At 37.4% G+C, this 12,336-nt stretch overlaps 1 protein-coding gene across 4 annotated transcripts in view; it reads left to right on the forward strand.

The window, feature by feature from the left end:
* Nucleotides 1-11,817, forward strand: part of TERT (telomerase reverse transcriptase) — a 33,862-nt gene extending 22,045 nt beyond the window's left edge. For 2 of the 4 annotated variants that reach the window (XM_054060210.1, XM_054060212.1), the window contains 7 exons: nucleotides 1,022-1,093; nucleotides 2,514-2,699; nucleotides 4,101-4,227; nucleotides 4,568-4,629; nucleotides 6,260-6,384; nucleotides 6,744-6,881; nucleotides 11,322-11,817. In XM_054060210.1, coding sequence (XP_053916185.1) covers nucleotides 1,022-1,093; nucleotides 2,514-2,699; nucleotides 4,101-4,227; nucleotides 4,568-4,629; nucleotides 6,260-6,384; nucleotides 6,744-6,881; nucleotides 11,322-11,425 — 814 coding nt within the window. In that variant the 3' untranslated portion in view covers nucleotides 11,426-11,817. The other 2 variants (XR_008448801.1, XM_054060211.1) reach the window with 2 other exon arrangements.
* The last annotated feature ends 519 nt before the right edge of the window (nucleotides 11,818-12,336 follow it).

The following is a 12,336-nucleotide window of genomic DNA, read 5'->3' on the forward strand; positions in this document are numbered from 1 at the left end:
TGCTATGAATTCTGTTCTAAGAAAGAAAAACAGAATATAAGAAGTATGTAGGAGTACTCCAGATAAATGCATCTGTCTGATATCTCTTTTTGGGAGGCTTACTGGGTCTCAGAATTTTAAACATTTCCCTAAAGTAGTAGAGTTCTTCTCAGAAGCTTTAGGAGGCTGTGATGATATGAGTCTCAACAGTATCTTTTGCTTTCAAAGGATGTTGTTTATACACATTGAAATTATGAAACTGATTTGGAAAAATGCACTCTTTAATGTACTGGCTGGTTTCATGTAGAGCAGATTTTAGAATGTTACTTAGGTCTGTTGAATTATTTTAGTAGTTACATTTGGCCTTGAAGTCAAAAAAAGCTATTGACTTGGCTCGGCCAAAGTGCAACTGATCTGATCGTAGCGATGGCAATACTCATAGAAAAGGAGATTAGACAAGATCATCCTCAGAGCTTCCTCTGTATTATCTATGAGGCAGAATTTATTAGAAAAATATGGGCATGCTTGGGGCCTTAATTTTATTGAAAAAGAAAATTCCAGCCTTTACAGTGGTAGACAGTAGTCTGTTTTGCATTCAAGTTATAGCTTCACAAACAAGTTATTACATGGTAAACAAAGATACAGAGTTAGAGCACATCACGGATCTGGTATCTGCTTGGGTACCTAGTATTGTACCTCCTTCCCTGGTCTTGTGAATAAAAATATTGTAGATTCTCCCATGGAAATGTGTAAAACCCTGCATCCAAGAAGCTGCTGTGGACTAGCTTGTGTGCTCTGAGTTCCTGTCATGTGTCATGTAACCAAAGTCCCTTTGCTTTCTTGTTTGTTGGGGTTTTTTTTTCATTTATTTTTAGGAAAGAAGCAGAAGTGGGGATTTCTTCATGAAGCTCCATTTGGAGATCATACTGGCCTCTACCTTCTTGTGAATTAAAATGGGCACATGGTTGCTCTGCAGAGTGTGACAAAAATTTTAAAGGATTGCATATAAAAAAACCTATCATCAGTTTCTTCTTGATTACAGACTCCTAATACGTCTTATTGATGACTTTTTGCTGGTTACACCACACTTAATGCAGGCAAGAACCTTTCTGAGGTATGCTATTAGAGACATAGTCCTTAAAGTAATAAGCTGGTACCTGGTCATTCTTTTTCATTTTTATTTATGCTTGTACATATAGATATATTTGTTTGTTCTGGAGTCCTTGCGGGTAGCCTGTGCCTGGGGAGCATCCTAATAGCTACATTCCTGGTGGCCAACAAACAATCCGTTGCAGCTCAATGGTGGAGGATTCCTGCTGAAGTTTAAAGCTACTGACCTTGACAGAACTTCTAGCTAGAACTAGTTAGGAGTGCAGATTAAACAAAGCAGCCAACAATTGTATTTTAAGACCATTTTTCCTCAAATTTTTAAGATGTCTTAGTTACATTGTTAAAACGTTTTTATTGGGCAGAGGTGCTGCTACCTTCTATTCTCCAGGAAAGAATGCAACTTTACTCTGATCCAATATTGCTAAGAATTTTCTGGTCATAAATATTTTGGGATGAGTATTTGAAGCTATCAATAGTGTGGCAGCATGCAGCTCACGCAGAAGTTTTCAAACAGTAATTCAGATTTTTTTTTGGTTTTTGGACCCCAAATGTTAGCCTCTATGACATCTTTTCTCCATACTGTCACTTGCAGCAGATACTGTCCTAATAGCCCTTCGAAATTATGTGCACCTTTGTTCTACATCAACACTGGCTGTGTTGATTTTCTGTATACAAGTAGCCTCTTCAGTGCAAATTTTCCAGAACTGCTTACAGATCGAATGAACTCTCTGCCACAAATGCAGTGGGCAACAACTTTTTTCTGATGTAGTACTGGGACTGAGGCACTCAAGAAATTAATTTTGAAGAGACAACATGATGATTTTTACTCCCCAACAAGAAGAGCCTACCTTTTCCTCTCACTCTTTAGAAGGATGAAATCTGCACATGAATAAGTAAGATAAACTGCTGCTTGCCCGTGAGACGATACTGCTGATCCGATGTGTAGTAGGTAATCAGCAGACATTCTGGCAATGAAACCATCCTTAGGGAAAACTTCACAAAGAAAGTTCAAAACTTTTCATCACATAAATGTGGATTCTCTTTGTGTTTGTTAACTTTCAAACCCATTCATTTGTACCATTTCATTTGTCTTTTTCCAGTGATTTTGATCTCAATGGTTTCTGCGAGGAGTGGTTTATGTAGCTTGTCTCAAATGCTTCATGGCTTAAGTTCTCAATTTGCGTTAATCTGTAAAAGCTTTTCTCCATTATCCTAATATCCTCAATTTATTTATTTATGCATTTATTTACCTCTGATATCTTCAGTTTTATTAATTTCTTATTGTGTTCCTTAACCTAAAGAGTTGGCTGTTGTTCCCTTTATTCTTTAGTTTCTGTCCTTTTATGCAAGATCACACATGATGGTGGGTTTTTTTGTTTGGTTTTGGGGAGGGGAATTAGGCTAACTGTTTATATCTGTTTTAGGACTCTAGCAACAGGTATTCCTGAGTATGGCTTTTTAATAAACCCCAATAAGACAGTCGTGAATTTTCCTGTTGATGATATCCCAGGATGTTCCAAATTTAAACAGCTGCCAGACTGTCGTTTGATCCCATGGTGTGGTTTATTATTCGATATTCAGACACTTGAGGTTTACTGCGATTATTCCAGGTAAATAAAGTTATATACTCCAATGTCAGCTTTACAGTATATTGTGCGTAGTGTGGGAAGAACAAGACTGTCTTGTGTATAATGTAGTTGAATTAACTGCAAAATAGATTTTAGAATCCTGTTTCTTATACAGTAATCTAAACTTTTTATTCTGCTGTGCAGCCTGCTATTTTCTTCGTTCCATCCTGGTGGAACATACATACCATTAACACAATTGAGTGTGGCACAGATTACTAGTGACTAGAAGTCATATACTGTATGGTGTCTGTGTGGTTCTGAGAAAGTTTATTCAATCGCCTCAGTTCATCTTCTTCCACCATTATGCGCTATATTGTATCTGGTGTCATGTAACTCCATTTATTGTTCTGAAATTGGGTTTTTTTGTACTGTCCTAAAAGAAGCAGGAATTATTACATGAACTGCAGATTGGATTAATTTTGTACAGACTAGAGGGGCTGGAAAACCTTTCAACATCAGAGATGTTCCCTCTGTACACTTCACATGGTAGTGTTGGCGAGAAGTAACCTCTCTTTAAACTACTTGACTACATACACAAAGCAGTCTTAAGAGGCATAGAACTTGGGATGGGACAATGTATCCTACTTCAAAGCTCTGTAGATCTTTTATATAGACTACCAGAGATGGCATTAGACATTTGCTAAAGATTAATAAGAAAGAGCTGTTTAAATTGAAAGGCAATATTGCTGTGTTATTTGCCATATTTAGTATAAACAGCCCTTGCATATATTCAAGTGGGAAAACAGAAGGAGATTTTCCATCACCAGAGTAGTGAAGTTCTTCGGTAGTCTTCCAAAACAGAAAAGCTTGATCAGTTTAGGAAAGGAATTTACATGATATGATTTTCTGTAAAACCAGAGGATTAAAAGCAACAGCCAAAGAGATTTATTTGCTAGCTGCATTTCTAAAAGAAACAGTTCATGTTGATGAGGGCATTGGTGCTACTGGTCTGGGAGATGCTAATCAGAAGGGTGTTTGTTACAAGGGGTGCCTTACTCAAGGCAAGCTTATCAAAAGCTACTAAACACCAGGGTGGAGGGAGGTGGCTTCCAGCCTGAGCTCCTGCATTGCATGGATCACGAAGTATAACCTGTTTGTCACTGCAGTCATTAATAGTGATTTGGCTAGATGACATGTTTTAGAAATACACCTAGTTTGTGTTTGAGATTATTGCATGGGGTTGTTCCTTAGTTAATAGTCTCAATGCCACAATGTCTAGCCTTTTCTTCAACTGAATTAGTTATAATAATCTTTTAGCTACTGGCTTACTGAGTAGCAGGCAGTCTATAACATGAGAAGTTAAATGAGGCTTACTTTACAGAATTTAATTTAATCTCTTAGCCCGTGGAGTTTAACTACTTTTTTTCCCTTTTTTTTTTCTAGTTATACTTGTACTTCTATCAGATCAAGTCTTTCCTTCAATTCAAGTAGAACAGCTGGCAAAAACATGAAAAACAAATTGATTACTGTCCTCAAACTGAAATGCCATTGTTTATTTCTTGACTTACAGGTGGGGATATGGAAATGGATGTTTAGGAATGTTGTGATTATTAATAAAGAGCATTAAAACTGCTTTAAGTTCTAAGATAAAGAGTTGATTTTGAGAGATAATCCAGAGAACTTGTAAATGTTGACAACAACGAAAATGTGGGGTCTCAGCACCTTCCAGAACTGAGCCTTCACAACATTGTTAACTTAAGTACATAACTTAAGTACATAAAAGAGATCTTTAAAGTTTAGCATGAAATATTTTTTCTCTAGATCTCTAAATCATCTTATACTGTTGAGCTTGAACAAATCCATTCGAGACACTAAAATATTCCTATAGCTCTGTTTCTGTTCTGTTCTAGATCAACTGCCTTAGAACAGTTTTAATTAATATCTACAAGATATTTTTACTTCAGGCTTACAGGTAGGTCACTGTCTTCTGCAGTAACTCTGAATATTCATTACTCTTCCTTGACACAGGGAGGAGCTATGGATTAGGAAAAAGTGTGCTGTATAAATGTACATTGGTAAATGTCAGTAGTAAGTAACATTATTCTTGTTTCAACACTGTTCTTACATAATATTAGTAGATTCAGGATTATGTTGATATATGTGTTTAAATGACACTTCACTACATGGATTTTCAGCATCTTTTGGTATTGACCTCAAGCTGACTTCAAGAAAAGCAGTCTGTTTTGCTTCAGGAGGATGACAATAAGCCTCATCAGTCATTAACCAGTTTATATTTAGAACTTCGTATCTATTAAAATCATATAGAACTTTGACCTGCATAACTTTATCTAAAGGAATTTTCATTCCACCAAGCTAATTGCAGTTTTTCAGCTGTTGATGATGTCTTAATTACTCCTTAGCTGGTAATATCTTGTTTTTTGTGAGGTGTTCTTGACCAGCAGAGGAAGTGAATGTTTTAAACAAGCATAAGGGAAATAAAGCAAAACCGATAAGTAGGGTGGGGAAAAAAAAAAATCTCTGTGTAAAAACTTTGAATTTTGAAGTAACTAATTCAAAAACTTTGAATTAGTTACTTTCCTCAATACGTTCTTATATACATAAAAGAGACATTGAATTGTTGAATTACAAGTAATTTTGTTGAATTGTTGAATTACAATTTCAATGAATTGTGCCCAAAAAGTGTAATCAGACTCATCTAGAACAGCACTGGTGTGCATCAAACTCTTAAGCTTTGTGTTCTGAGTGACTTAGGGTTTTTCTCTGATGTTGGATGTGATTACTTTAGTTACTTCTGTTTTCTTTTATCGTAACACTCTAACAAAGGTCTTTATGTCAGAGTACTTTAAAAAAACCTGTCCACCATGCTAACAGCATGTCAGGTTAATTCATCCACAGCTCTGTGATGCAGTGTAGTAATAATGATTATTCTTTAATTATTTTAAGATTTCAGAATTTCTTGAAGTGATTATGCTTATGCTGGGTTAATTTAATAAACAAGTATATATGTTGTTAAGTAATTAAAAATCAGCATTGTAATTGTTGATTACATTCAACATAAGCATTATAATGCCAGAGTCTGAGGGAAAAAACCCAGCAGTTTTAACATATGTCCAAGCAGAAATGTAAGGGAGCATACAGTACAAGTGATTTCCATAGTATTGAATTCTAAGTAGGCAAAAGAATGGGCTTCCTTATATGTGGAACGCTATGACATTTGGAGGTCTAAAATCATGAATTCCTGCACAGAATTTGTGGTGGGGTTTTGTTTTTAATTCCTCTCACGCTCTCATGTGGTTGTTCTTTGGCTGCACGGTCTGTGATATGGAATTGGTGAGGATGTGTAGTTTAACTTTAACTTGTAGACAACTACAAGGTCTTTCAGGAGAGAATTTACAAACATCATATGTGTCTGACTCTCTAGGGATGCCTGTATATAGGAGAGGCATCATATGTTGACACTGTTGGTATAGCTAAAGACTATTGGGTACTTTTAAATATTGTATAGTGCTTGAGTTGTGTATTCATGGTTTCATTTGAAATTGCAAATGACTTGTAATTCAAGAGGTTGTTTTTGTGAATAGGTTCCATGCCTGTGTTCTCCAACTTCCTTTCAACCAGCAAGTTAGAAACAACCCTTATTTCTTCCTAAGGATCATCTCTGAGACTGCATCATGCTGCTATTCTATCCTGAAAGCAAAAAACAGAGGTATAGTGTGTTATTGACTATGAAGTAGTGTGTTTGGGTTAGGCTTTTTGCTTTTTTTTTTTAACAAAATGTCTCAAATGTGCAGTCAGATCATGCCATTTTGAGATAAAGATCAAAAATGAAAGATACAGAATGCATTATGGGAATTGCAGTGTGTTGGTTTTGAAATTCAATTTCCTGAAAATACTAAAATGTTTCAGGTTCCAGTTTTTAGTCCTCTGCTGACATAGGAGACTTCATTGATTACATAGTATTTTAGTAAAAAATATTGGAGTGATTTTTATAGAAAGGGCGGAGGGGTCAGACAGTTCTTAATGCTTGTAATTTTCAGTGACATTATTTTCCTGTTCTGTCTCTAGGGGTTGCTTTAGGTAACAAAGGTGCATCTGGTATGTTCCCTTCTGAGGCAGCAGAATGGCTCTGCTACCATGCCTTCACTGTCAAACTTTCAAACCACAAAGTTGTTTACAAATGCCTGCTTACACCCCTAAAAATCTGTAAGTATTTGATTCTTTTTACAGTTTGAAATATGGTTAATTGCAATTAAACTTGAAATCTAATAGATTTGATTATTTTTACATTTTCTTATGAAGTGTTGTTCTAGGATGTACATTAATGAACTTTCTAATTTAAGTTTAGTAAGTATAAGTAGGCAAATTAAAATGGTACGTTTCTAGCACTGCATGCTTTAGAGTCTTGTTCTTAAGGGACAGCTTTTGATACTTGGCATTCAGTAGGTTTGTACAGTTCAGAAAGCTGAGTAAGATTGGGTTAATCATATACGCATTCTCGGCAGGTTTAACTAAATCAAACATGAATGCTCAGTTTTCCATTGTAAAAAACGTAGATTAACTGGCAACTGAGTAAGTTCCTCCCACAATGTAAAGGCTCACCGAAAAGAAGTGTCACTGTGGTCACTTTGAAACAGAAGCACTTGCAGAACAGCATATGCTGTATTGTAATAAGGTTGAGTGGTGTTGGCAAATTTCTGACTTTTCTTCTCAGTGAAAGAAGCTGTCTGTGTATCTGGCCGCTGGGGATCTCTCTCTCTGACCGGTTGTGTGATCTGTCCCCAGGCCAGCCACTGAAATAACACAATTTTCAGTTCTAAGATGCTAGAAGTGAAGAGCAGTCAGTACCGTTGTTGAATTTAGCTGCAGTGAAGGCCAACAGTGACTCTGTAATTCATTCTCTGGATGGATCATTGCTTGAGTGGTTTTATTGTACAATACTGAGAGATTCTTCAGTTTGGTTCCAGAATGATGTCTATTTGATTTTAAATATATTGCAAGTTTCCTTTGATACCCCTGCTGAGGCCCAGTGCTCCAAAAAGAGAACAGTTCTGCTTTTACAAGTAAGTATTTCCTTCCCATATCAAAGGCTTGCAGAAACACTCAAGTGCAGACAGTCTGATTTTTGATGGTGCAGTGGAATGTGTCGAAGAAGACACTTGAAAGTTTACAAGAAACAAACTCCGAGGGTCAGTGTTTCACCAAGGGCATTCCTGACAGCGATGCACTTTCTGTACGGAGCAGAACTGCAGTGGCCTCTCCCAGATAAGACCCTTCTCTGAGTTACTGAAACCAAAACCAAAGGCACCATGTCTGCTCACTGCTGCGGAGAAGTCAGTTCAGTTCAGCTACTTCTAAAAGTACCGGGAGGAGCAGGGCTGCCTCCGACAAGGGAAGAGGTGGCTGCTTGTTTCACATGGAGAAGACGGAAACTGAAGAACTGAGCAGAGAATGCAGTAGTCATATCCTGTAGGATAATTGCTTCTCTGGGTGCTGTCCACATAGACCACATCTGAATTTTCATCTCTAATGCTGAAGGGTTTTGTTCTTGGGATCTTTGACTGACAGATCACAATTCAAGCCAAAGCTCCTCCATCCTTCTGTACATATGCTTGGCTCTTGCATGTGCCGGTACGTTCAGGGTGGAGGTGAAGCCCCGCATGACATCATCGTTCAGCAGAACCTCATCTTTCACGGGTGTGAGCATCTGCGATGAAAGTGGTCTCTGCTGCCCAGAAAATCACACCACCAAAGATATCGGGGAAAATGGGCTAGGCAGTAGAAATGGAATCATTCCTAGTTTGAATAATGACTTTTTTCTGTGTATGATTGTTGTTAGATATCTTCTGCTACTTCCGCACAGTCTCTTGCCTAATCACAATACTGACTCAAAACTTGTGGGTGGTCCAGGCCCAACTCAGTATATGCAGTTTCTAACCCAAGAAGGGAAAGCTGACCATCTATCAGTTGGCTTCTCTTGGGAGTGAGAATTGCCCATGCAGAAATGGAATAATCTTGCTTTCTAAGCTGCTGGAGAGTACTATTAATGTTGTATTTGCCGAGTATTGTGGGGGTGGAGCAGGAAAGGTCCAAAGGCAAGCAGAAAATCAATGGTTTCATTCTGTTTAAAAGAGTAATTTCCAGCTGTTCTTTCATAAATCTTCCCTTCTCTGAGGCAGAATCTGTTCTTTGCATCCATAATATCAGGACAACTCTCTATAATCTAATTTCTATTCCAATTTCTTTTGGAAATATCTGAGACTTCAAGTACACTCCCAGAAGATCAAGAGTTCAGAGATTTTTGCTTAACGGCTGCCTAAACCACTAGCAGGCTGTGACCTTGTCTTTATTGTGAAACTTACAAGATGGAAGCTTTTGCCGTGATCGATCGACAAATCACTGGGGCCCAAGTAACCTGAATGACATTTCTCCTATTGCTTACAGCCTCATGAAATCTGACCTGTCCTTCCACTCGCCATGTTCCACCTGTGCCGCAAGGGCTGATGCGATACTTGGTGGATAACTTTTTTTTACAAAAAGCTCTCAAAACATCTAGGTAACTTGGCAGGAGGGTAGGTGCTTGGTGTCAGCTTGTCATGCAACTTAAGTACTTACCAGTGACCGATTTTAAGAGGTGCTCTGACTGCATGTGTATTTGCTTCCCACCTGTGTTTCTTCCTTTAAGAGTTGGTTGAGGTTTTAAAAATAATTTCAAACTGTTTTTGAAAATAAACTGAGAGGGCAGCACGAGACACCTCACCTAGGGGCTGAGCAGGAAGGAGGGTGAGGCGTCAGTGTGCTGGTACTGTAATGCTGTGCAAAAACAGCTTATGCTCTGTAGTGATAAGTCATAAGCCTACCCTTGGTGTGAACGTGTATCATTATCCATGTTCCCAAGATCTCTGATAATAGATAGAGACCAGTTTTCCAGTAACCTGATTGTATGAGGTATTTATACTCGTATTTTCTTTCACATTTAGTAAGATAGTAAGTCTCCCAGTCTTGCAGGAACCTACTAAAATCCATTTAAAGAGGCACTCATAGGTAGTTTTCAGTCTTGTAAGTTAGTTTGTCCTGCTTAAGACATGTTCCTGGGTTAACGTTATTGAGATCAGAGAATCGTGCTGCAGAGGTTACTACGGAGCTGAGCATTATGTGGAGATACCAGAGCTAATTTTAAACGTTGTATTTTAAATTCTGTCTTACTACTTCTGGAAAACAGGTAGCACGTGTTCATGTCAGAGTAGCTGTGACAGGAAAGTCACTGGTTCTCAGGTGTATTCCTGTGAAGTTAGTTCAGTATCTCTGTGTAACACACAGATAAGCGATGCTGGTAATAGGGCCTTTGTTGGCTTAACAACTACAGGTTTTGTTGTCGTTCTGGAGTTTGTATTGGCTATCTAAAACCTATTACCCCTGTAATATCATGTTGTTGACAGGAATTGATACAAACTAAGTTTTTTCCCTTGTGTCCCTGCACATGCCTTTCCATTACTCTCCATGGGAATCAATACCAAGCTCATAGGTTTTGGCAAGGAGTTTCTTCCCACTGTTCACAAACCTGTTAAATATCAACATCAGGGGCTTGCCAGTACAAGTTGTCATCATTCTTCAGAGTTAAGTGTTTAGAACATAGTTACTGTTTAACATCCCTCCTATTAATACCAGTGGGGAAAGGAGCAGGAGTCTTTCCTTATCATGATAAGGTATAAATACATCATCTATCTCCTTTCCAAAGACAGAACAAATGTTTATTGAGCACTTCTGCCCTTCTGCACCATTGACAATTTTGCCAACTCTGTTTAGGTAATGGACTTAAACTGTTGCTAGGATTTTACATGCTCTTCCTAATCTTTAAAAGTCCTTTTTATTGTCTGTAATTCTGTTGACAATAGACTCAATGACCTTCTGTGTTTCAAAACTATTATGTCCTCTTATAAAAATTTCATTCCTAATTGAAGAAGCTCGTTTAGGCTCCGTAATTTTCTAACTTAAGGGTGGCTTTCCAGCTAGCGTCTCTTCTCTTACATGGAAATATGGTGGAGAGAATTGTTGTCAGTGTTTTAGCAAAAGGTGCATTTTCCACATGATTTTATTTTCCTTATTCTTTTTACGTGTCAGTTTCAAGAATAGGCTATTTTGAGGTATGTGAACACAGAGGGAAACAGAAACAGTTTGAGACTATCTTCTTGCTGTAGGTAAACATTAGCAACCAGATAAGGGAGAACTTGTTCCTTGTCCTTAATGTTGTCTAAAATAGGGTCTTTCCAAGTAACCATGGTTTGAGAGAAGGCGTTTTTTGGTGAGTAGAGCTATTGAATAAATGGTCTTACATGTTTCAAAAAAAGCTTTACAATTCTTAAATCCGAACAAAGAAGTGTTACAAAGACATGGTGGGAGAAATTTGCTCCTTGTTTTTTTATTTTGTTAATATGGTAGCATATGAATTTTAACCTTTATATTTATTAGCCTGATTTAAGGGCAGAAGAATAGTAGCATATTTTATTATAATTTTTTTTATGCCTGTGTTCCAACTTTTTAATTGGATACAGCTAGTATTAATTTCATTCCTTTATTAGCATTTTCCCTTAAAGAGGACTGTTGTTTACTTGCAGTTGTAATGAATTTCTTCTGATATTCTGGTAGGTAAGATGCAGCTGTTCAGGAAGATCCCAAAGGATACTATGGCACTACTGAAGACAGTGACAGAACCATCTCTTTGTCAAGATTTCAAAGCTATCTTGGACTGATGAAAGTTTATTTAATAATTTTTCCAGGTTTAAAATAAATGCTACATCTTTAGATGACTTTTCTCTGTAGTTTTATTTTGTTGGAGTGCACTAAAGAACTTCACTGAGAAGTTTTCTGTGTTTGTTTCTCAGGTGCCACACAAGGACTTAAAAAGTGCAGATAATTTTGTTAATACCTTCTAGTTTGTGTTTGCCTGTGAATTTACAAGGTATTTGAAGTTGTTGACTCGGTTTCAGTCAGGGATTCCCGTCTTCTTGATGAAGGCATCTGTAAGCTATGTTTGTACGAAGAGATCTACTTTCTTGTTTCGGTGTGTTTCTGAAGAACTGGTTTTTCCTTTGCTGAGTTGTATACTATTTTATAATAAATTGTCTAGTTAATTGCAATAACACGTACTTGTCTCCAATACCTTTGTTTTATTGTAAATGTTTAACATACTGCCCAGTTGGGTTATGTCCTGAAAGACAGTTACCTGCACCAGGCAATTTCATGGCACAACATAGCAAGATGTACAGGATAGAATTTTTATGCTTTGGAGAACACAACTAATATAGGCTAAAATTTCAGCATCAAAGCTGTTTATGTTTAGTGTATGTATTATATGTTTTAATACTTGGTGATATTTTTAATACAGTGATATACAGCATACAAAACAGAAGTTCTTGATTAAATAATACACCAAGTAGATTACTCTTCTGTTTGCATTTCCTGTTCTTTATTTAGGTTTATCATTGGCTCTGTAATGTTGCTGCAATACCATCTAGCCCTGATCTTGGCAAGTTGTGCACAGCTGAGTTTCATTGCCCTGAGTTTCTACTGCTTTGATAAACCTGCTTTGGTTTTTGTTTCCTTCCAGGCCTGTGTGTTGAATGCGTATTGCTCTAGTGTAGAGCTGTTTTGTTAGGGGGTT

Source organism: Cuculus canorus, chromosome 2 (assembly GCF_017976375.1).
Source record: "Cuculus canorus isolate bCucCan1 chromosome 2, bCucCan1.pri, whole genome shotgun sequence".
NCBI classification, from domain to species: domain Eukaryota; kingdom Metazoa; phylum Chordata; class Aves; order Cuculiformes; family Cuculidae; genus Cuculus; species Cuculus canorus.